This window comes from Heliconius melpomene, chromosome 6 (assembly GCF_056956725.1).
Source record: "Heliconius melpomene rosina isolate 202511_hmr_F chromosome 6, ASM5695672v1, whole genome shotgun sequence".
Classification (NCBI taxonomy): domain Eukaryota; kingdom Metazoa; phylum Arthropoda; class Insecta; order Lepidoptera; family Nymphalidae; genus Heliconius; species Heliconius melpomene.
This window is the reverse complement of record NC_140394.1, coordinates 8,187,772-8,213,305: the sequence shown is the minus strand read 5'-3', so window position 1 is coordinate 8,213,305 and position 25,534 is coordinate 8,187,772. Positions and strand designations below refer to the sequence as shown.

The window sequence follows — 25,534 nt, the reverse complement described above, 5'->3', positions numbered from 1 at the left end:
TAGAATGTCATAAAAAAACTTTTTAAATGTAAAGGCCAGCATTATAATGGCTAAGATTTTTATAATTTTTTTTGTGGGAAATAATAAAAAATATATAATGTGTTGAATTCTTTTATTTAAAAAATACAGAAAAAATAGTAAATGTTAGAAAATGAATGTATTACAAATTTGTATTTGTTTGGATCTATATTTAATAATAATAAAAAAAAATGGAAACAAAAAAAATGCAAACTTATTCTATCACAGACTAATTAAGTACTGGAAACATTTACGATTACGTAGGTATTTTATTTAATACTTATGTTCTTAATATATATTTAAAACAATCAATGGCTAATAATCTTGACACTATAAATACAAGTTGACAAAATGTAATAAATAATAGAAGATTTTCAATATTACCGTTTGGAATGTAGGTAGGAATTAATTTATTTGTTCATAAGGCACTTGGAACAAATACTGAGATCATGGCCGGGGACACATCCCACCAGATTATTTATAATTTTTGTTCTATAAAATTAATCATTGCAGAAACTGCCATAAATACGAACTTTTAATTATAAGAAATCTATTTGCAATAAATTCAATATATCATGAACTACAAAACCATTACATAGTTCCTTTAAGTCTAATCACATTCGAGGCTTACACCAAATTCACAATAAACCAATTTTAGATAGAAGTATATATAGTGGTTATAAAGTGTTCCACAATAAAATATTCAAAGTAGATTTGTAAAAAATAGGTTACCCGTTTGACACACGGTATGCAAATAAAATGTATATTTATTATTTAATTAATAAATGTTAGCTTTTAATAATACAATTCATAGAAATAATATTAAAAAAATCATAAAATGGTATATAACACATGGATCAACTACAAACATTTTATAGTAGTTATCCAAATGTATTTATATTATCCGCGACATAAAATGTAAAATACAAATTTGTAACATTTTCAATACTTTTAGTATCGTCTTAGAAATTGTTTTTTTATACAATACAATATCTAGCTTTATGTTACCCTTACCTCCCTATGACGAAGCTCATAGACGCTGTGGCGAGCAAGCCTTCGCGACCCTACCACTCGATTATATGGAACACATTCTGATATCTGAGATAGAATACTCCATTTCCTAACATTTAATTAAACTTTCTACAAGTTACGCAACGTGTTATGATGATTCGGAGCTTAACGCGGGAACTTCTAGAACGGTTACTCTAGGTGCCGTGGGAACGCGACAACTCGCAAGTACATTTGAGTGAAGTTTTGAAATTATCAGTTAGTAATTGTTTATTTTAGGCTGTATACCGTTATTAATTAATTACTTTTTTAGCGTTGTAATTTAATTTTACTACTAAAATATAAATAAATATGATTTACTACACCAGTTTGTACATATATGATACAAAGTGCATGTTAAATGCTGTCGTGAGCTTATCTCGTACCTGTTTTCTGAAACATCATAACTCGTTGCGTCGAATATACTGTCCATATACCGCTGTACTTTTACTTGTAACTTTTCGTAGATATTGTACTTCAAAAGAAATTATATTCCATTGAAAACAATTCGAAATTAATTCTTTTATTTTATTTTTTTACAAAAATAATTGGCACAAATAAAGAGATAGGTCCCTTTTTGAATTTGAAGAGATTTAGAAGGACTTATCGTTTTTAATAGGCGGAAAACATAATCCTGATGTTTGTACCTAAACAGCGTATTAACATTAACACCGAATTTACACGTATATTATTAATTACAGTATCTATATGTAAGATAATATTGTCACGCTAATACATCGACTAATTATTAATTCCATCCCAGATATTGCAGAACATAAAATAACAGCCATTGAGTTCGTTACGCGTTGAAGAAATACTTAGTTTTGTTAGTTAAATCCAATATTTATAGAAAAATATTATCATTTCAAGAAAGTTATTAATCTCTTAAAATTATCGAGTGACATGTTTTTTGTTAATCAAAACAAGAACCTCCTTCTTTAATAAATAATATGTGTCTGTAGACACCTTACACAACCTTTTTTTGATTAAATTATATATAATCGGTTAAAATTTTTTTTACAATTTAATTGTGAATTTGTAAATAATATTTTTATATAATATTACAAAATTGATATTAAAATTATTGAATAATTTTGTCAGAATTTCAGTTTCTTGTTTTGATTTCAATGAGAATATGGGACAAGTTTCATATAGTGTATTATTAATTTGGAGGAATATTAGTGCGGAGTATTTTATAGACATTTATTATTTATAACAGATTGACGTTTTAATTGACAGCTATTTGAAAATAAAGAGAATAACATTGTACAAAGCACTTACAATAAGATTGTTAATATAATATAATTATGACGCAATACAATCTGTAAGCTTGCCATTAAATAAAACCGACAAACGTTTTATTGCATAAATAATACATATTTCATGTATTAAAATAATTATATATGAACACTTTACATAAGTATGAGTAAATTTGTACAATAGGTACATAGTATGTAGAAAAAATAGAGATTCATTTATAGAGATCGTTTCAGTGAAACTAAACCATTGCCAGCGTAATCGTTAAAGTAATATGACATCAGTATTAACTAACTACAATTATAAGACAACATCGGAATCGAATAAAACGAAGACAAACCATTAACCATTACTTAGTAACTAAAAACCAATGATAATATTTTCATATACTATGCAAGAGGAAGATCCACCACTAGTCTAATGTTATTACATAATATAGCGGAACAATATCCATATATGTTTATTACCGCTAAATACCTCAGCAGTCAATGAAACTGAGCAATGGCCTGTTTCAGTGGCGTATACCTAACATTAGAAGCACATTACACTATTTACATCAGCCGCCAATAGATACATCTGCGAATCGTAATATACACGTCGAATATAATAACTCGTTAAAACGATTAACTAAAGTTCCACTTCCGCGACACGGCAATCGATTAGTTATCGATTATTTTTAGGAAGTCTTCCGGCGAGATGTGAATACCATCGACGGCGGACGCGTCGGTGGAGTTGGGGACGGTGTTTTTGAGTTCGCCGAAAGTGTACGTGGTGCGCTTTTTATTGGAGCGGGGTTTAGCCGCGCGTGGCGCTGGCAACGACGCTTCGCAGTCCAATGACGCACGCTTGTTCCAGCAAAATGGCTGCCGTGGTTCCGCGCCCGCCGACATTGGCATCGCCAATTGCAACCGCGACCTGCTCAGCTCGTTATCGCTCAACTGCCGTTTCAACTTGTTCTTCCCTACCACTAACTGGAAGCCCTTTAAACTATCAGGTGATATCCCGAGTTCCTCACTCGTCTGTCGCGAGAGTGCGCGTTTTTCGATAATGCTATTCTGTCTTGAGGAGTGACTTTTGCCGTCGCGACTGCTGCCCGAGGAGCTGGCGGTAGCGGTGTTGGTGCCGCGGCGGAGTGTTTCTATCACGTTGTAGAAATGGTCGGGCTCGTTGGCGCTGCTGCGGCGCGAGCGGCTGACGTTGTTTGTGCTGTGCCGCAAGGGTCGCGCGTGAGCTCGCGGCAGTTGCCCGTAGCTACTTTGCCGCGCGATGCCAACACTAGTCTGTCGCCGCGGCATACTACAACTTTTTGGCACGAATGCGTCCTGCGTCATTAACAGATTTTCGTACACGTGCGCGTTATCAAAGTCTTCGTGAGAAATAAGGTTTTGTCGACTCTCTGTCGTTTCACGTTTCTGTCCCACCGAGTTGCTTTTCTTGTGACTCGTTCGAATTTTTAATTCAGGTATTTTTTTTCCTAATTTACAATCGCTGGCGCTGCGCGGCAGTAGGTTTTCGTAACCGTGAGCACCGCTCTCTTGAATTTGGGTTTCAGCTTTAGGTATACTATTATTGTCGGTGTTTCTCGAGGAATGAACATGTTTAAGAACTTTAGGATTTGATTTAGCGAGATCAGCGGGGCATGTTTGCTGAGGTAGACTATCATGACGCTTCCTATCCAAGTCGGGTTTAGACGATTTATCGAGGACGACTTTTGTTTTATCACTTTTACAAATTTTAACACTGAACCTAAACGGAGGTTTAAAAACCACTTGCAATCTGGCCTTTTCGCCGGACAGCAGGTTAGTTGCACTTTTGGACGGCCTTGTTTTTCTTGTACTTTTCGAGATTTGTCTATGAGTCCTTTCAGTTAGACCTACAGGAATTGATTTAGATTTAGGAATGGCTGTTGGTTGCGGCGAACTGAGTAACCACTTCTGTACTTTAGTTAACGCTTCTGTATCTTTAGGAGGGGAAGATGAAGAATGTTTTTGCATGGAACTATAGTCAATCGTTTCCTTCTTAACCTTCATCTTACGTTTCTTCACTTTGTTCTTATGTTTTGACAGTATGACGTGCTTTGGAGATTTTCCCTCGGCGTTCGTTATAACCGCCGTATTTTCTTTTGCTGCCTTATGTTGTTCTTCAGATTTAGGTGGACTGTTTGGCTTCTGAAATAAAATGTAAAAAAATAAATAAAATGTTTTGTTAAAAAAATCAATAATAGAATTAATACATATTACATAATTATATTGGATCTTATTACCCTTTTCTTCAATATATGCGATGGAGATGCCTTGTCGAGCTTTGCGTCCTTCTTATTGCGATAAGCTCGTGTTCGGAGAGCCACTTTTTTCTTCAGAGGCAGTTTAGATCTGTAACATAGTTTATTATTTACAAAGATTCTATACAAAGAAAAGATTCTGAAATTCATTCCAAAAATAATTTTAAAACTATGATAATAAACAGATTTGTTGAAATTATTCTTGTAATGGCGTAATTGATAAATTGTTACCAGCAAAATTGTATTGCTTGTCATACATTTTTCCCGTTCCCATAGTAATTCCAGTGCTCCCTGTATTTCCAGAAGGACATGCCAATTTACAGTTTTTGTACGAAAAAAAAATAACAAATTTTGTGTAACGAAAAAAATATGTGAAAAAATAGATTATATTTATATTTTTTGGTACTCGACTGGCCTTAAATTTATTGTGAGATTCAACAAAAAAATTGAGGCTAGTCGTGGCGCAGAGGCACAGGTAGGTTCGATCTCCACTCGAGAAGATGAAACCTGAAAGAAAAATAAACAATAAACTTACCTGACAGCAGTATGTACTATAAGTCCTTGGTCGGCGGCGTCTGGCAGACGTACAGTTTCAGTGGTAGATGAGTGAATGATAGTGACTGATTTGATTTTTTTGGCATGACGTCCAAAGAAACGGGTGCTAGCTACCTGTAATTATAGAAAGATAAATTATAGTACAAAATTAACTTTTAGAATATTCTCTAGCATAGAAACATGATGGCACTATTTATACAATATGTACTCATATATAACTACCATAGCTATCACACATTTTTTTCATTATTTAAAGTGTTGTATCATTTAAAGATGACCATGTTCAAATAATTATTGAGTACGATAAGGGCGTAATGCAGTATGGTTTACATAACATGTCAAATCAATCAAATGGGTATTTGAAATCAAAAATATTTTCTTAATGAAAATAGATGTAACGAGCGTTCTAAGTGAGTCGAAATTATATGATTTTTTCCAAAATCTATTACAGTGTATGAAAGTATGTAATCACACTTTAGCACATAGATTGTCTACCTTATTTTAAGTAGTATAACTACCTCTTAACTTAATTAGGGGAATCTTAAAATAGTTTTTAATTTTTATCATCCATTTCTATAGCAGCATTAAGTACTCTGCAGGAACGCTAAAGAAACAAACAATATAAAATGAAAGTTGTATAAAGTAATATGTGTGTGTGTAAAGTAATATAAGTACCTAGTCCACTTCCACCGAAAATAAATATTTTTTTAAATATTTTATCTTAGACAGATATATTTTTGGTGTGATTGCATTTTGTGTGCATATGTTAATGCACACATAAACACTCATATATATATATATATATATATATATATATATATATATATATATATATATATATATATGTGTTTATCCATTGTACAAAAAAATCTAAACTTCCAAACTGCTCTTTAGAATTCACACAGCAAAGTTTAACTCTGAGAACATATAACAGAATAGGCAGTGAGTGTTTAGCTTCGCTTTCCACATGCCCTTGTCTTTTTTTTTTATGGAAAAAAGGACAAGGCAAACGAGCGTTCGGGTCATCTGATGATGATCACCGCCGCCCACGACCCCGTGCAGCACCAGAGGAGCTACAGGTGCGTTGCCGGCCTTTGAGGTGGAGATAGACGCGCTTTTTGAAGGTACCCATATCGTACCGACCTGGAAACACTGCCGCGGGTAGGCTATTCCACAGTTCGGTGGCGCGTGGAAGGAAATTCCTACGAAACCGCACAGTAGTGGAGTGCCACGCATCCAGATGGTGTGGATGATATTTAAGTTTGTGACGTACTGTGCGGTTAGAAAATAAAACTTTAAAACTAATAAAACAAAATACATAACTTACCAATAAGGCGATAACTGCAAGTAATATCAGCAGTACGGCGTACCAATGGCGGAGTACCCAGCGCTTGAAACCAGCGATGCTCTCGTCTGAGAGAAGTAGCTTCCGTAACGTTGCTAAAGGCCCTGAAGGGTCCACTTCGCGACAGCGTTGGAAAACGTCGCAGTATCTGTAACATTGTAATATTTTATCGAATTGTATAGAAAATATGTTTGAATAGGAAAAATGCGTAATACAAATAAGCTGAGGCCGTCGTGACGCTGTCGTGACTTATGTGCCACACGAGTGTGTCAGTAACTTGGCGGTTATGAGTTCGATCGCCACTCGAAGGAATAAATTATTATTTATAAATATTTTCATTTCTTCGCCCTGGCACCAAGGCAAAAATCTTCTTGTGAGTTCCGCCACTCAACACGCAATGCCTCGAAAAATTCGGTGGAAAGTCGGGAACGGAGTGTAATCATAACACTAAGCTCCCTCTCTCTGCCTACTCTGGTGTTTGCGGGAAAGACAGCGCGAAGCTAAGTTTATAAAATCATCATATTAAGTAGGTAATGTAAAGTAAGAAAACAAAATCCACTAAAAGTTGAAATTGCATTATTTCTATTCTATCCATACATTACCGTGTTTCTCACATATCTAAAACAGTAGTTGAGACAGTTCTAATTAGAAGAAACAAGTACAGAAGAAACTTCAGATCATTAGATCACTTATTAGACCTCTTTACGGATGGATAACGGATTTTATGTGGGAAAAATTTATTCGAATATTCGAATTTCTACTGTAATGCGATTGGTGCAACGTACCCATTATAATCATTACACGGCGTGCCCGGCTTCGAGTACATGTCGGGGACGTCAAAGGGCGCCGTGTTCCAGTGGAAGGAGGACACACAGGGCCCGCCCGGCTTGCGACAGCACAGCTCGCAGGCGGAGCGCGCGTCGTCCTTGCGGGGCGCGCACTGGCATGACTCCAGGCCGTACGCGAGGCAGATGGAACCAGTACATTCCTGTCATTTATAAAGAAAATTAATGTTAGACTTGTTTATGAATACATTTATGTAATGTAAGAGGTCACGGGATTTTTCGTAACATAATTGGCTACGGACTTTTATGGATTGTTGAATAGTCTCCTGATGTGAATTATCTAGGTTTGCTGATTCAGTGGTTGCAGCTTTGTTTCAATTATAAAGCTTAGAAGAGGCTTCATTGCATTACGCAGGATTGTGGATTCGATTCTCACTCGAGGTAACAAAGTTAAAGGCCTCCCTCCCTAAAAACAATATACAGTATTAATCTACTTACTCCCATAAAGCAAACAAGTTCCTTATCGCATCTCGTCCGGTTGGGCTTGTGTCGGCTGGCGGGGCACGCCGCGCGCTTGCCGTCGCAGTGCGCGGCGTCGCGGCAGCCGTTGTCGGAGCGACACTTGTCACCGAACTTCAGAGTGCAAGACGCCGTGCAGCATGGACCCTGAAATGAGAGAGTACGCACACGATTAAGAGAAGCATGATATGATTCCATCGTTAGTTTTCAGTATCTCAAAAAAAAAACATCTGCCTATTAATTGCTTTAATTACTTCTATCAATTTGTACACTGATTTCTTCCTGCTTTACTGCAGATTTCAGAGGAGAAATATCTAAAATGTTCATCAACCCACCTGGCTAGGACTACAGACGCTGTGCTCAGTGAGCGTGCAGGGCTTGTAGTGCGGGCGCACTGCTTGCGGGCGGCAGCACACGTCCGTGCACTCGGACGCCCAGCCGCAGTCGCACTCTTCGCCCTCCTCCACTACACCGTTACCGCAGATTGCCGGTTGTGGTTCTGTAAAAAAGAAATGGTTTTTGTTTTTAGTTTCAAGCTGTATCACGCATATAGCAGGTGTCACCCAATTTTCGAGAGTTAAGTGGCTAAATTCAACGCCGCTGTTAAAAGTGAATTGATTTAAAATAGTTAATATAAAAAACAGTTTATATAGTGCAGTGGAACAACTTGTTTACAAACATACACAACTAGTTTCTTTTTAGGTGTGGAATAACCCTATAAAATTTTTAAAAATAACTTTTCAAAAAATATATTTTTTCAAAATTTTATAAAAGAGAGTTTCAAAATATTCTTGACATTTTCTTTAAGATAATTATGCATATTGATTTAATATTAAATAGATTCGCAACAAAACGCTATCTTAAACGGACAAATATTTATGTGTATTCGTCGTATATTAGATTTAAAGAAAATTTACCAGTGAAACATCCCTTCGGTGATCTCGCTTTGTTGTTTAAAACGGGGTCGATAGCACGCAGAGAGCAAGGCGAAAATTTATTGTTGTTTTTACGATCGCCGCTGGTGGCCCGCGCAAACATGATGTAGTTACCATCTTCGCCAAAAGGTGTACACATTTCTGGGTCGTGCTGGAAAAGAAAAAACAATATGTGTAATTAACTTTCATAGATACTGTATGTTAGTTATGTTGTTAATTGTTCAATTGTTATAAAACAATGTATTATTTAATGATAAAAAATCACATCACTGTATTTTGTAAAGAGTAATCAAAAGTACATATTTTTTAAAAATATTAAAGATAGGTACTACTACAAAATTTACATTTTATAACTTCCAAAAAACATGTAAAATATACATAGGTATTTGTAGATTTATATAATATCAATAATTTTACCGGTGAACCAAAGTTGTGTCCGATCTCGTGCGCGAGCGTGACGTGCGACACGGCGGGCGGCACGTGCTTGCCGTAGTTCAACAACGTGACGATACCCGTGTTCAGGGACTTCATACTGCCACGGTAGTGCTGTAACAGATTATTCTTTAATGTCAGGCACTATGCTACCTACTTTAGCGTAGAAAGCTGTTCTGAAAGGTGTAAAGTAAGAACTTTCGTAAAAACAATCGTTGCTCTACATACGAGTACATATAAATGATCCAGTAAATTTCCAAATCGGTCACATTTGGCTATACCTAATTAATTAAGTACTTACTTAGATACATAGATAAAGAATATGATGAAATACAATTCAACTTCTTCTCATAAATAGAACCGAAAATCTATATAAGACATAACAATGTAAAATATGTTTATAAATACCATATAGTTCAAACTTTACTTCATAATATAATAAAATACTGGTGAAGTTAGTTTCTGTAAAATAATATTATGAATGTTCATTAAAAAGTTTTCAATTTACGTCCGCAGTGCTTTTCCGGAAATACATGAAGGATAATTACATAGCGCAGGCTTGTACTATATTAAACTATTGAAGTAAAAAAGTAGATTAAGTAATTCATGTTGAACATTGAAACAAATTTAGTCTGTAATTCATTATACTAAGTCACTCATAGAAGTTTTTTATTCTAATGTATCCCAGTTATTCTTTCTTATCTATGCTTTTTAAGCTTACGTTACTGTACGAAAGGATAAAAGCTAATATTAAAAATATAAATATATCACTGTATTGAATGCAATATCAGAGTTATTTCGTTCAAAATACAAGTAAAATTTATTTTTGTATAGTTTAAAGAAGTATCTACGTACGCCATTTTTTTCGCATACACCACCAGCGTTCTTCAAGTCCCCAGTCCAAGCGAGACCTAATGTGCCCATCTCAAAGTCACGGTACGTAAACATGTATGCAAGGCAGAAGGCGTCGTAGTCTTCCTCTGAAATTAGATAAAATATTGTAATCTTTTCACGTTTTTTCTTCAGTTTATTATAAGAATAATTTATTCTTCCTCTGAAATTAGATAAAATATTGTAATCTTTTCACGTTTATTATAAGAATAATTTATGAAGATATTGCTGTTTATAATAATACCTAATAAATTGAACTAAAAACTTAAATATAAAAGAAATACTTTATGAATAGTCTTTTACCTGAAAAAAGTTCCAAATATTTCTCTACACCGTAATTATTAGGAAATCTATAGGCAGGGTCTTTGAGTGCGTCTAGCGTGTGAACTTTAATCCTCTTAATCATGAAAGTTATGTTATCCGGTTTTCCATCTTGATTAAAGTCTGAAATATACCAAACAATATATTACTTACAACAGTTACAACTATAATAAATTTGACCTTATTTTTTTGTCAAAGATTGAGAGAATATTAGTTATTTTTTAAAGGTTTTTTTACCTGTAACTTTGTATATGGCATTAACTTTTTGGACGTGACGTGTCATAACTTCTATGCAGGCCTCCTCAGATCCATACCTCTGATAAAACATGTGGTCGGCTTGTAAGTAAACTAGGCAAGTGGTCTTTCTCGGATCTACGGTTGCCCTTTTATTGACATGACGTCCATCATCACTCGCATTCGCGGAGAGTATAGTGTACCCCACTGGTTCTTTCTTAACTATGTCTTTACTAACTGTCACAACGCCAGCCTTGGTTTTTATCACTTCAACGTGCGTCTTTGGCTTTGGTCTCGATTCTTCAGAATCCAGTCGCACTTTTGTGATGAGGTTGCTCTTATCGATTTTGGTTTTTGGCTTTCTCGTACTTAACTTATCAAACGGATCACTATTGCTCGTGTATGGAACATCTAAGTCTAAAGGTAAATCTGGATTCTTCTTTGGCTCATCATCTTGCATTTCGTCTTCCGGAAGCCATCGCTTCTTTCGTCTATTAATTTCACTATGTAAATCATCTGTGCTATTATCTAACAGCACCTCTTTGACAGTAACATCGTCTGTAAAGTTAAACAATTCGCCTTTATAACCAAGTTTGCCTTTTATGTGTAACAAATGGGAAGCACAGTGCGTGGTCTCGCTGTTAGCGTGAGGATGGTCAACGTCTGATCTTCTATAGATGACACTGTGCATTGAGGGACGGTCTACGTCGTAGCGGGAAAGCGGTTCCACGTAATATTCCTCACTAGGCGTCCATATTGTTCCATCAAATAGACCATCTGCGGTGATTACACCGTAAACGTGAGAAGCATCGTCATCTGGAACAATAAAACATTTTGTCATAAAATAAAAAGTGTATTTTAGCTTAGGTTATCTTAGCATTCCTTTTCAAATAAGCTGGTATATAGTCATCGAAATAAGTTTAGATAACCACGTCGAGATACAAATATGAAATTATAATATCCATTTTAACTTTGAAACGGAATGGGCTAGTATGCAAACAAATGAACTTGCTATATTTTATGTAAAGTAATTCAAGATGCAAAGAGCCCCTGGACCCAATGAATTAAAGTACGACTTGCATTCGCAGTGGGAGGGATGAAAGGAGCTCATAAATAACCTCAATTACTGTTATTCGATTTCCTTTGCCGTTTATTTTATTGATAAATGTGAAATATATGATGTTTGAATGTTGGGAAAAATATAAATAGAATTTTATAAAAAAAATAGTAAAGCTATTACTATTAAATAAAATATGCATAAGGTTTAATATATTGTGTGTAAACTTAAATGCAGTTTTGTTATTAGCATGCCGGGGTTGTTGAAATTCTTTGGTTTAAATAGCGATACATGTTCCATATACGTAAATAACTTTTGAGGTAAATAAACTTGCATAAAAGTGTTATAAAATAATATATATATATATATATATAATTATTAGAATTCATAACATAGTTGAGTGGCGTAAATCAACACCGCGTGTTATCTTGCCAGAGCAAGGACATAAAAAAAATTACTCCTAGACAGGATCTAACCTACAATAATAGCATTTACAGTCAAATACTGTCAGTCAGAATTAAGCACAGATAACAATTGGCGCTTACTTTTATATATATTAAGAGAGTTTTCCCCGTTATAAGCTACAAACAAACGTACACACGTGACTGTTTGTTTATGTATAGCTATTTAAATGAGCAGTACGTTGCTCCAGCGTAGATAAGTAAAGTCAAAGTCTCAAGAAGCATACTCCATTAAACTTGTGAACTAATTTCATCAAAATTCACTTTGTCTCGAATGTACCAGATGGGTCGCACCTCGTAATTTCGTTTTATTAAGTTTGCAACAGAATATTGAAGTTTCTTCTCGTCCTTAATTTATTATCGTGACAGCCTCGAAATATGGAAGGGGTGAGATTTAAACAGCTATTTGAAGTTAATTATAAAGAATTGTTTTACGCTTGCCAAGCAAAACGAAATGGTTTTGCCACATTCGTATTCAGGAGCTTCGAGGGTGCTTAATTAACGTAGCCTATGAAATGGGAATATCTAATATTTAAATAATAGGTTGATATTATTCCGTTTTATATTATTTATGCGTTCATGTAGACTTTGATTGTTGGACTAAATATGGATTCGAATGATATGGAAATTATTAGTATTTAATATACTTTTTCATATCTAATAGTTTATACCTTAGATTAGTATACGAGGAGTCTAATGAGATAAAATGCGAATTCTGCAGAAAGTGGGGTGCTGAGTGTTTTAACACTAGGCTCAGCTACCCTCTGCCACCCTACCTTGTCATATGCGAGATACAGCATGAACCTATAAAAAATATAACAATTTGTTGTCTCTACATACCCCGTATAACGCGCGAGCATAAATATAAAAATGGACACGCGAACGCACGGCAGTATGGACACTCGATGGGCACGCACGCTCATATGATAGCTTATTCAACGGACTAGGTGCTATGGTAAATTTATCGTAAATCATGGTTAATTGCTCCGAGGCGCACGCGGGCACGCTTGCATCTAATCAAGTAATCAACACATACGAATATATTCTAATCAAACTGTAAATTGGAGTAATATGTCGTGTCTTGAATAATACATGGGGGTTAGAGCGACGCTATGTGAAATGTTATATTAAATCAATAAATAATTTATATTTCTGTATTGTACATGTAGTATATTTCTTAGGCTACGAAATATATTAATAGATAAATGTAATATTATGTAAGGCAATAAATTATTTGTGATTTATGTTTTTACCTGCAAAAATTATTAGAATTTTAAATAGGTGAAGTCCGCCGTGCAGAGTAGTTATAGCGTCTGAATGTAGACGCGACGGTTGTGGGTTCGATTTACACTTAGGGGAATTAATTATTTTTAATTTTCTCGCTCTGGTAGATAAAGCGTAGGTATAATTCTGCCAATCAACACACATTAAGAACTCTTTAAATCTTATTATTTTTTTGTAAATTAGATTTACAATATTTATAAATTATAATAAAATAAATAATAATAAATTTCATAAAATATATCATATTTTATTCACAAGCATATATATATAAAGCCATAGAATGCAAAATGGTAACTTTGCATTACGCGGACAAGGTTCCTCATTTAATGAAGACCGGGAAGTTTTTAACTCGGTTAATTATGTTAGCATAAATAAATCGCTGCTTTTAATCCAGGGTTCCGCCGCCTTTTGATTTACCGTTTTGATTACATTAACGCGTAGGGGCGCTACTACTGCCACTCCTCTACACTCTATTGTTATGTTAACTAGTTTAATTTGGTGCGATTTGAAAATTAATTTAGTTTCTACATATAGGACGATGGGAGATAGAATTCTAAATACATAAAGAGAGAGTTAGGAAGGTAGATCGTTTTACTAGAGTACCTATAAGTGGTTATCCATGAAATAAGTCACAGGTTAAAGGAAGGAAGGGGGGGGGGGGGGGGAGTGGCCTTTCTCCTTCGACGAAGTGTGAAATTGTGTGACAAGGATGTGATGGGAAGAGGTAGTAAATTTCAGAACATCACATTTCAAAATATATCTAAGTATTAAAACACGAAATTTATGTATGCAAAAATAATGTAGGTGTAAAATTTCAAAATATTTGACGTCAAACTAAGAAAGGGTCTCCCAAATGCGACTAGCTAGGATAAGAAGGGTCAAAAATTATCAAATTCGTGTAATTTACAGACTTGTGTGTGAGTGCTTTGACAGACCACACCGACAAAGAACATGAACATGAAAATGTATACATCTTATAAAACAATAACTAAAATATGCAAATTTTTTAAGTGAATTCACACTGATATAAATTTATTATGCCACAGCGAACCCCGAGAACTTTTATATATACGAGTATATTATTATTCATGTTATTAATAGAAAAATATAATAGTACTAACAAATGTACAATATATTTTTTTAATATAACTATATATTTATAATTTAATGTATATATTTAATAATAATAGTATTGCGTAATGCGCGTACCTTCCAATTTTCCGGAATAGACTAGCCCTGTATTGTAATCAATGGGCCCAGCCGAAGAGTGGAACTGTACGCCGTCCGCGAACACAGAACTCGGGTCTGGCTGCAGTATTAGACGAAATTCTCTGAAACAAAAAAAAAAGAATGTTTAGATTTTTATATTTCCATACCGTGAAACTGATTAAAATTCTTATTAAAGCTATCTTATTCATATTCCTATATCGTTGCTATATTCATAGTATATTGTGGACGTTTGCCGACCAGCTCCATCAGCCTATACATCTTTCTCGGGGCTATACATAGAGAATACACAACATAGCGTCTTCGGTGCGCTATATATTTTAGATAATGGAGAATTTATTCAATTGCTATTCTTCCTTAATTTATTTCCTTTATTTCCAGTTACAGCGAACTACACGAGTTCTATAAACTACCATTGATCCCTCTAAAACAAACTCGAGCAAAGTTTAATCAAAATCTTACATGGAAGCGGAACTTCTAAAACATATTTCAAGGTGCAGAAGGCATTCTCGCAGTCATTTAACAAGAAAAGTTGGTGTGTGTAAAACTTAGGAAGTCGATGGGCCATCATAAAGTGCTCACGTCCCGGTAGTATATCAGTGTTAGCTATACGTAGGAATACGTTGATTTATTGATGTTATAACGCTGACCTATATTTTAGCACTTAGGCTCCTTGAAGCTTCTAAGTAGTTAGATTTTCACTATATTTTAAATATGTAAGGTAGCCAAGAAAACCTTTTCTATCTGTCATGATTTTCTTTTATTTATCTGAATTTTAATAGTGAAATTGTTAGAGCAAGGGTAGTGTACGATTAATAATATTAAAATATTATCGAATTTTTAGTAAGTATAAGATCACTTTGTTGTCTGTTCGTTCGTCTGTCTGTATGTCTGTCAAGAACCTTTATCTCAGGAACGCTTGGAAATATCGAGTTGAAATTATGGTAACTTATGGTAAAGGTAATGGAAAGGTATGGCCGTTTCTATCGCAAGAAACGCTTTTTCTAATTATAAAGGGAATCAAAATTAATAAGGCAGGTACATCCGCTTGACCTAGAATTATGAAATTTGGCAGCTAGCATCTATAGGTAGTAGGTACTACTTCAGGAAAACTATACATTTGTGGTGAAATCCTAGAAATAGTAGCCTTAAAAGGGGTGCAAAATTTGGTATTAAAAGCTGCTAGTTTAAATGAAGTATCAGATGAAAGTGCTCTGGCTAAGCTAGGTTGATTTGATGAGAAAAAGCTCGAGACCTCCAATTTTTGTACGGAACCCTCGGTGAACGAATTAGATAAGAAGATTAGAATATCTTCTACAAGGGACGTTATCCCTTGTCTTAATAATAAACAAAATATGTTTTTTTAAGTAAGCTCATTCCGAGTACTTTATGTTTTTGGAAGATAATTAATGCAAATGTCTAAAAGCCATTCATTTACATTTCCATCAAGAAAAGCAATACGGTAATGTGGCTTCAACTACCATGCATTAATTCGTGTTCGTTCTTGCATATGCACACTTAAAGATGTACATGCATAGTGAAAAGTATCCTGGTAAAAGTATTTAATTTTTTTTTTATTTTTTTTCTTTTTATATAAAACCTTTTCTTGTTTTCTTTTCTTTGGAGAATAATACGGCAATAACAGGACAGCATTGAGTTCGGTCACGCAACACGCAATGTAAAAAATTGAGAGGAAAGTAGTTTTTAACACTATATTTCCCTTCTTATCTTTCTATATGCGGGATACATACAGAACAAACTTATCAATGTCAAACGATTAACGGTAACATTGTATTCACATATTTTCACAATGTTATTTTATATTTGTGCTCAGCTAACATTTAGAACAATAGAATACAATAGAACGAAATTGATTTTATTTATGTTGACAACAAATCTATTCAAATAGCAATAACATTCTCTTGCTGTTGTTATCATTGTATTTTTTAAACTATCGCAGCTTTTTTTATTTATATTAATTAGTACACAATCAGCATCCGCCATTAACCTGATTAATTAAAGATTAACCTCAGGAAATCTGTTTCAAGTGGTTGTGACAGGTGATTAGCCTGTAATTATTCATAAGGCAACTCTAGCCATGTAAAAGTAAAGTAAGTTGGGCTCGGGACCGTAAAGCACCTTCGTGCGAGTTAAAGCTCGAGGCTTAAAGTGCGAGCTGTGAGGGCGTCATTTTATTATTTACCCAATAGCACTAGCTTTGTAGGCTTTGCCTTTACATGTATATGTTTGTTTTATGTGAAAATAACTTTGGGCGATTGTCAAAATGTGTAGGTTTTCCATTTGATGTAAAAGAGATTTGTATTTATTTTGTTGATAGATTTTTTTAATAGGAACTGTAAATTTTATTGTTTTAATTTAAAGAACTTTTAAAGTAAACTTTTTAACAATGTGACTGATTAATTTTAACTAAATAATAAATGATATTTGAATATAAAGGCAAAACGTAGCGTTGAGTTTCGTCACTCACACACGCAATGCCTCCATAATTCGGCGGAAAGTGGGGAACGGAGTGACTTAACACTAGATTCCCTACAGATTCACTAGATACAGCGTAAAGCTTATTTATTTTTGATAACTTCGTTTTCCTTTTAAAACACAGCTTAGTTAAAATATTTAATTATAAAACAAAGTTTTATTTCTTTCCATTCATTTAAATAACATAAGTTCTGTTATAATTTTTCATTAAATTCTACCATAAAATCAAAGCAGCAGTACAAATGAGACTGCGTGGAGCACGTTTTTATAAATGCATGAGAACAATCTACTTCGTACGAGACAGTAAATTATGAATCAACACGCGACTCGCTCTGAGCAATCGTACAATAAATTTAACAACTACACGTATGACGTGTAAAAAAGTTTTTAAATTAAACAAATAAAAAATGCTTGATTATGTTTGTTTTTATATTTACTCTTGTTTTTTAGCTTCATGCTGTATCTCGTATATAGCAGGCAGGTCAGGAAATTAAATTATTAAATAATTCATTCCCCCAAGTGGGACTTGAACCCACTACCTTCGCGTTTGCTGTTTGCACTGCGCCATGACAGCCACAAAAATTATCTAAAAGATGCTCCTGCTAAAGCTTATTTCACATAATATTTCAAAATAGAACTTAAATAAATCTTTGTTTGTCTCTCATTTCCCAGCATCTGCTCATAGAAAATAAATATAAAAAATATGAAACTGTGGCCGCAACGGTTGTAATGCAAATGAATGCAAGCGGTTCCTAGCGAAACCACGTTCAGATACAATTATTTAATGTTTAATATTTTTTTTTCTTTTACAGTTTTATTCAAAACACCTTGTGTATATAAATCAAAAGTAAAATTTATTTTGTTAGTTTTACTTTAGTAAAAAAGAATTATTTTACTTGCTGCTACCAGTAAACTATGCAGAGATCTTTCGAATTATTAATACGAAATTTAGGAAATAATGGTTATCTAAAAAAGTGATCGAGATTGCTAAAATACCTAAAAGGTATTACAAATTTTCCAGATTACAAACCAATTGTTTCGTTGAGCAACAATAATCCTGGATTCTGGAACTCCGATATAAAGCACGATACTCATCTCTATTTTATATATTTTTTTATTATAATATACAATAATTTCATTTTGAATTATTATCCAAGGAACAAATTATAAAATATGAGATATATTTTTAATTTTTCTCCATTCATTATTCTTATTTTTGTATATTTTTGTTTTTATTACGTATTAAAGAAATTCTAATCCTAATCTATGCATAAAGCAAAAAGAACGCAGAATCGCATTCAATGTTGTAACTGCCATTCCACTGTATACATATATTGCCTGGAGCTTCAAGTTCCACCCCATGATTGATATATTGTGTAGAAAGTTAGAAGCGTACCATTGCATATGAAGAGGCTGTAAGTAGACGGAACCCATAATATAATAAATGCTCACAATTGACGCGAATGATGCGGAGTGGTCGGCATCAGAAGCGGATATAACGAGCGGTGGGTAATGATGTTACTAGATCCCCACTTGTATGTTCCAACTTCGTTATAGGAAAACTTGTGAGTTGTGACTCCCTGTATCCCTCTTCCCAGTCCATGTCCATATATTGTGTTGGGAATGGAAAATAAAAAACAAGCATTCTTTGTGATACCAAATATTGTTGTGAGTTCGAAGCAACTTCCGTGTAGTATTGAACTCGCTTCGAATTTCATGGGGAGTCGAAATCAATACATACATATATACGAGTATGTAGGTACTAGAAGGAATGAGAGCTCTTTGAATTTGTTTGTTTATTTTTTACGTTTGTTAAACTAGATGGGTCGTGGCGTTGTTGAAAGTTTTGATGGGACAGATGCAGAGTGAAACATTTGGAGAGTTCCGTAGCTGAATAATAATTTTTTTTTTAAATATAATCTGTGAACCGCTTTATAATTTTAATGCAAATTATGAAAAAATCAATCAGCCAATCCTCAACACGCAACGCTTGCACAACTCGGCGGAATGTCAGGAAAGGAAGTGTTTTGGTGAGAATGGTGTGTCTTAACATTGGGTTCCCAAGTTCCCTCTTTTACTCTACTATGTGCCGATTACAGAGTGAAATTATTATGAAAAACAAATTCAGTACCAATAGCAGGATAACGGGTCAACAGGAAGAGTACAACTTGTTAAAAGATGACAAACTTAAATTTGCACTCATTTTGTATGAAATGAACTACTATAAGTTTCTAGTGTTTTTTCTAAAAAATACCTATAAGTTTTGATTTTTCGGATCATATTAAGTCGGACAGACGGACATCAAAGTTATCATAGAAGAGTGCCGTTTTACCTTTTGAGATATGGAACTCTAAAAACTAAGTTATATTTATATACAAAAGCAGGCAGTATTGACGTTATTACACTACTGTAAATCACACATTACATTAATCTTTGATTATATTCTAATATCATCCATCAATTGACAGTACGAATTATCTTTGGTGAGCTAAATCATCCTTACTATGAATAACACATCAAATTTCATTGAGTGGTCATTGAATTGTATGACTGTCTTATGAATAGATAATAAAATTATAGCCCTAATTCTTAAGTCATATAGGTACATAAATATATATAAGTATGTACATAATACTTGAATTTTTGTGTAGAGGTTCAGATTCTGAAGTTAATTTTATGTATAATATAGGAAATAACTCTACAACATACATAGGAAATATATTTATATATATTTTCAATGAAATTTAACAAGATTTAATCAATAAAGAAAAATATAACCACAAAACACTTTTAGTATAAGAACAAAGTTAGATTACTCGTGAAATTCCATAAAAGTTTTGCGTTGCGTAAAAATGTGGGAGAGAAAATAGGGTAAATATCAATAAAACTAATTTCCCGAATATCGGTAGGAATATACGGCGGGTAAACAGATTTTCCTTTCAATTTCTTCTTGCCAAGGCCGGGGAAAATCACTGTCTTAGTGTAACCCACATTGAATTAGGATTCTTTTGTATAAGGCGGAAATGAAGCTATTATACTAATGATAGTAATGAAAACATAGTTCAATACAAGTATAGATATACATATACAGTATCTTTTTGGTTATACATTTTCGCATGTATATTTTAATGGGTACCCCGATTGTTTGGAAATATAATTGGATAGTAATCGACTTATTCTTTAATAGACTAAGTTTTAAGAAATTAAGAAATAAGTTTTTTTCTCACGCTGTATCCTTGGCATATATCCTAGGGAATCTAATGTTAAAATACTCCGCTTTCTACTTTTCGAATTTTCGAGCTCTTACGTGTTGGGTAGCGAAATTCGTCGCCTTAAGTTTTATACCAGAGCAAAGAAAGGAAAATATAAAAAAATAACAATTCATTTCCTGAGTGGGGATCGAACCCACAACCATCGCATTTCAAACACGGCGGTCTCTATTCATCTTGTACCAAATGAACTTCTAATATAAATTGTTATGATATTCCTATAAAATTCCTTTTCTTCGGATTTCTTCCTTTATTTGTAAAGTTACACTTAAGTCCTTTAAAGTTACACTTAATCTCAAATTTTACAGTTTTAAGATGACGGAGAGTGCCCTACAGATTTTGATTACGCGGCGATTTTTCCACAAAATGCAGTAAAACGATGCATTAATTACGTTGACTTAGAAGATTATTTTTTTCTGTGCTGCTCATGGACCGTAAGCCTAGATCCAATTCAACAAAATGATCCTATAAAGGTTCCCATTTTTTCCTTTTGAGGAACATAACGTAATGTTATAATAAACTTAAAAACGTAAGTAAATTTAATTACTAATTCATATGACCATTAAATTACACAGATAAAGCGCACTAATAACACAAACAAGTAACATTGAAACCAATAAATGTTCTTAGTTCATCCATACATATGTTTAACGAACGTTAATTAGAATATCAGAATCCATTGTTAGTATAATTATTCACTAACGAAATTCCTGACTCAATTTCCGTACTAATTACCTGAATTCACTTCCGTATTGAGGTATTTGCCTACGGTTTGTTAAATATTAATAAGTTAAATTTATCTAGGAAGTTTAGACTGAGACCAGTAACAAGATTAATATCCCAAATTTACTTTGCCCTTCTTATTAAACTACTTTGCTTAATTAATATATTTTGACCTGATTTCCTCTAAGTAAGTCTAAGATAAAGTGATGTTTAATACAAATAAGTTTAAAAAACTTAATAATCAAAATAAATAATTCCGCACACAGCTAGGTAGGCAGAGGAAACCTAGTGTTAAGACACTCCATTACTCACTTTCTGCCGAATTCTGTTACATTATATTTTAAAAATTAACATAATTAAAGCATTATGATGTCCTAAAAATATTATAATAAATTAACACAACGATTTAGTTGAACAAAAGAAAAATAAGTAATTTATTTTATTTCGTGACACGGATATAATGAAAATTAATGGACGCCCTTTGATACGTAAGTGCAATTTTATACAAGTTAGTAGGCACTATGTTCGCAAACGAGCCGCGTCCTATCTTTACATTAGCGTCTATCATCCCGACAATGATTAATACGCTTGTTTAAATCAAAACAAAATGACAGCATAAATTACTAAGTTTTATATTAGGGAGCCGGGCAGCTTGCTCCGTCCGTCCATCCTCATTTGGACTTCACTGAAAACTCGGAAAAGAAGTTATTAGGGAACACAATTTCCTGAAGCCATTATTCATTTCTGGTAACAAGACGAGCTTTCAGGCCGTCCCTGGGCACGTTATCCTGACTTTAAAAGAGGCAATATGAGGGCTCTTCATAAGAGAGCTGCCATAGTAAAATTTGAAATTTAAATAAAATTTTCTTTTTAAAAATCTAGAATTAAATAATCACCTTACGCTATAATTCCAAAATATTTATAGATGATTTATGATATTGATATTTTAATTGATTGATATTTTAATTGATTACAGGAATGTTTTCGGGTATGAGAAACATAAAAAATGATTTTATAAACCATTCATATCGTCATCCTGTTCAAATGCTGATATTTCTAGCAGATTCCTTGTGATTATTAAACATTTTGTGAACACAGCGCGTCATATGGCTGGGGACTTTTATTATATAACTGACACCAAAACTCTGGAGAACTTTTTGCCATTTTCGCTTTCCATAAACTCTGTTATCCTTGGGATATATTTTTACAATTTGTCACAAAAAGTTCGCTGTAGATCTCTGAGATTAACCTTCGGCGTACAAGTTCCGGATCTGATATTGTTAAGAATTTTCGCAGCGTGCGACCTCTCGGACTTAAACAGAAATACCTTTAAAAGTGCTTTAAGTATAAGATTCTGTCAATGTAAATGTAACATAATTATTAATTGTGATATAAGACAACAAATTTGAGGCCAGTCGTGGCGCAGGGCACAAAGTGAGACTCTCAAGCGATTGATTGAGCGGGATACAGCGTGAAGCTAATTTCATTTTGATTTATTTCTTTTAAAAATCAATAGCTAATGTTGTTAACAACAAATTTCGAATCAAATATTTAATTGCAATTTATGTATGTATGTAAAATTTTCAGTAATCTGTCGTGGAAACAATATAAGCAGAAAGCTTAAAATGCTGCACTCAGCCCAATTGGTCGGAAGAATGGCTAATCCATGGCCGTAGACATGACTCCCTATACCTAATGCAACACAGTTGTTTTACTGCCCTAATAGCTTTGCTATTAATGGTCCCGATGTTTTTACATCATTGCGTAGCTTCGATGAACTGTTTTAGCATTTACAAATGATGGAAGGTTCACAATGTTACAATCAATGGACTGAAAATACTGTGGAACATAACGTAATGTCTGTTATTAGATTTGCTGTTTGTTAAATGGATTATGTGGTTCGTATGCGTAGACCTATTAACTATTCTGTAGAGTATATTTGGATGGAAAATGATGAATCATTATTTGTATGTTAATGATTGTTGTATTTCATTTTAATATATATTTCTCGTCGTCTCGTCGTATGGCATCACTATGCAATTTATTTTAGCGAATTTAATTAATTTAAAAATACTTTTTCTCCAATTATTTATTCAGTGCCTATATATTTAGTAGAAGCCATTATAATGAGGAACATACCTATTATAGGGTTCTATTCATTTATTAATTATAAAAAGATGTTAGGTATCTATATGGAATAAAGTATAAAAAAGCAAAAACTTTCTATTATATAAAAGGCATTTAATGTATAACATACGCGATTCGATTACCTAATAAGTCAGCTATTGTCACGTAAGACGTCGATAAACAATATACTGGGCGTGGTCAAATACGTGGACAGACGCGACCGCCCTACCTTTTTGTCGACGACGATAAGACGACAGTTTTTGTCAAGATAGATTACGAGAAATAAAAGAAATAATTGGTAATGGCTAATGGTAATTCCTTTGCTTTGACGAGTTCTATTATAATTTCGATAAAAATGTTTCGAATATTTGAATTCGTTATTCATTTATAACTTGGTGACCTACTCAGCAATGGAGAAGTGCCAGCTGTAAATTCAAGTCCCCGATCTATTTCTTTAATTTTTTTATGGATTTATTTTATTTATATTTCCAAATTTAGACAGAAACAGAAGTAATTATTGTATTGGAGGTGGTAGATTTATGCTCAGTAGATGATTCGAAAGTGCTTGCAAAAATCTTTTTAAATAAAGAGTATTTTGAATTTTCACTGGAATTTAAGGCAGGTAGCCAGGTAGGTACTTTTATACCAATTTATCAACATTATTTTTCTATATTTTTTATATTAATATAAAGAGAGAGACAGGAGAAACATGTAGGTATAATATAGAGAGTTAGATACAAATGTCTATGATTATATTCAAGATTGATATAAAGAACTACTTTATTGACCTAGTTAGACTGCTCCGATCGTAAGGAATTGTTGGCTTCCTGAGCTCTATTATGGCTGCCACAGCCATAATAGAGCTCAAGTCCACGACTTGTTGTTGTTCTGTACAAACAACAAAGGAAAGGTTTGTACCAATATAGATATATTTTGAAACCTATATTTAGTTTATATCCAAAAATTATTACTGCGGTTCAAATTTTTTAAACTGTTCCTAAGAAACATTAAATATACATTAAAAAAATATATTTGTGATAGAATATTTAAACAATAGTTAATTATGATTTAGCAGCTTTGATATTTAAATTAAAACTTTTTAAAAATGTTATTTCTTCCACAATAAGAATAGAAAAATACTAAGTATATATTTCTTCATTATCTTTAGTCATCATTCATTATTTTCTGCATTCTATTTTGTAATCTTCGGGCAGCGGCATTTGAAAAATCTTCCTACAGAGATGCTAATTATTAAACCAGCTACGTTCACATTTTATACATTTTTTTACAAATATCTTTATAGTTAAGTTCATAATATAAGGTTCAAGTAATTTTTAAATAAAATAGATATATCACAACTTTTAAACAACAAATTTTCGATGAATATTTTTTGTATATAATATGTGGTCGCTTCCGCCCAGTGTCCGAGCCAAAAAGCGACGAATTGATAACCTGTAGAAAAAAGATAAAAAAAGTACTTAAAACGATCTATTTTCAATGCACGATATAAAGGGCATGAAACATCGCCATTGGTTCGATTCGGAACGTTTTAATTAAGGGAATGGAGGGTCGCCGCAGTGGCTACCTTCACAAATGGATTAGTCTGGATATCTTCGATTTGCTCAGACATGGCGAGTCTGCTCGACGACAAGTAAAAAAGTAATTATTGTTTTTGTACGTTTCCCTGTCCACAGCTCCCTTTTATTTATGTTTTCCACTTTCGACATTTTCCGGTTGCTGGCATTTTTGCATGTATGTAGGTAGGGAAGTAAACATTGTCTGTTGAATTTGACGAAATTTTGTTTTTGTTTATTTTTAACTTGTAATTTAGTATGACTGTTTAAATTTACAAAAATAAATATACTATCTGTGTGTTTTACCAAGTTTGTCAAAGTGACATTATATTTTAAAATGGTATGGTGGCTCTGGCTTGCATTGATGAAAAATATAATTTAAAAAAATAAATAAAAAATCGCTGTAAAGATGTTCGGTTGTACATTTATTTTAAAAATAAATATAGGTACTTAAGAATTCCTGGTGTGAATCAAATAATTATTATTGTCGATTTGTCGACAAACTATCTATAGAAGAAGGGTGGTTATCCTTAGGCACTTAATCTTTAGGTATTTCCATTGGTCCACGCGGTCGAAGCCGCGGGTAAAAGCTGGTAGGTGTATATATATTTTTATATAGCATATTTATGTAAGTATAAGTACGTGCCATACAAAATATGTAATAAAATTGAGATCACAAGTGCGTGAACGTTTTCG

General features: G+C 33.5%; 1 protein-coding gene across 1 annotated transcript in view; it reads right to left on the bottom strand.

Moving 5' to 3' along the window:
- Positions 1 to 95: 95 nt before the first annotated feature.
- Positions 96 to 25,534, bottom strand: part of LOC146538345 (uncharacterized) — a 124,443-nt gene continuing 99,004 nt past the window's right edge. The window contains exons 3-15 of the mRNA XM_085186661.1: positions 14,632 to 14,753; positions 10,624 to 11,436; positions 10,369 to 10,509; positions 10,030 to 10,154; positions 9,160 to 9,288; positions 8,725 to 8,893; positions 8,143 to 8,306; positions 7,787 to 7,954; positions 7,289 to 7,491; positions 6,486 to 6,651; positions 5,139 to 5,272; positions 4,586 to 4,694; positions 96 to 4,490 (exon numbers count right to left, since the gene is read on the bottom strand). Coding sequence (XP_085042787.1) covers positions 2,982 to 4,490; positions 4,586 to 4,694; positions 5,139 to 5,272; positions 6,486 to 6,651; positions 7,289 to 7,491; positions 7,787 to 7,954; positions 8,143 to 8,306; positions 8,725 to 8,893; positions 9,160 to 9,288; positions 10,030 to 10,154; positions 10,369 to 10,509; positions 10,624 to 11,436; positions 14,632 to 14,753 — 3,952 coding nt within the window. The 3' untranslated portion in view covers positions 96 to 2,981. The remainder of the gene's footprint in view (positions 4,491 to 4,585; positions 4,695 to 5,138; positions 5,273 to 6,485; positions 6,652 to 7,288; positions 7,492 to 7,786; positions 7,955 to 8,142; positions 8,307 to 8,724; positions 8,894 to 9,159; positions 9,289 to 10,029; positions 10,155 to 10,368; positions 10,510 to 10,623; positions 11,437 to 14,631; positions 14,754 to 25,534) is intronic.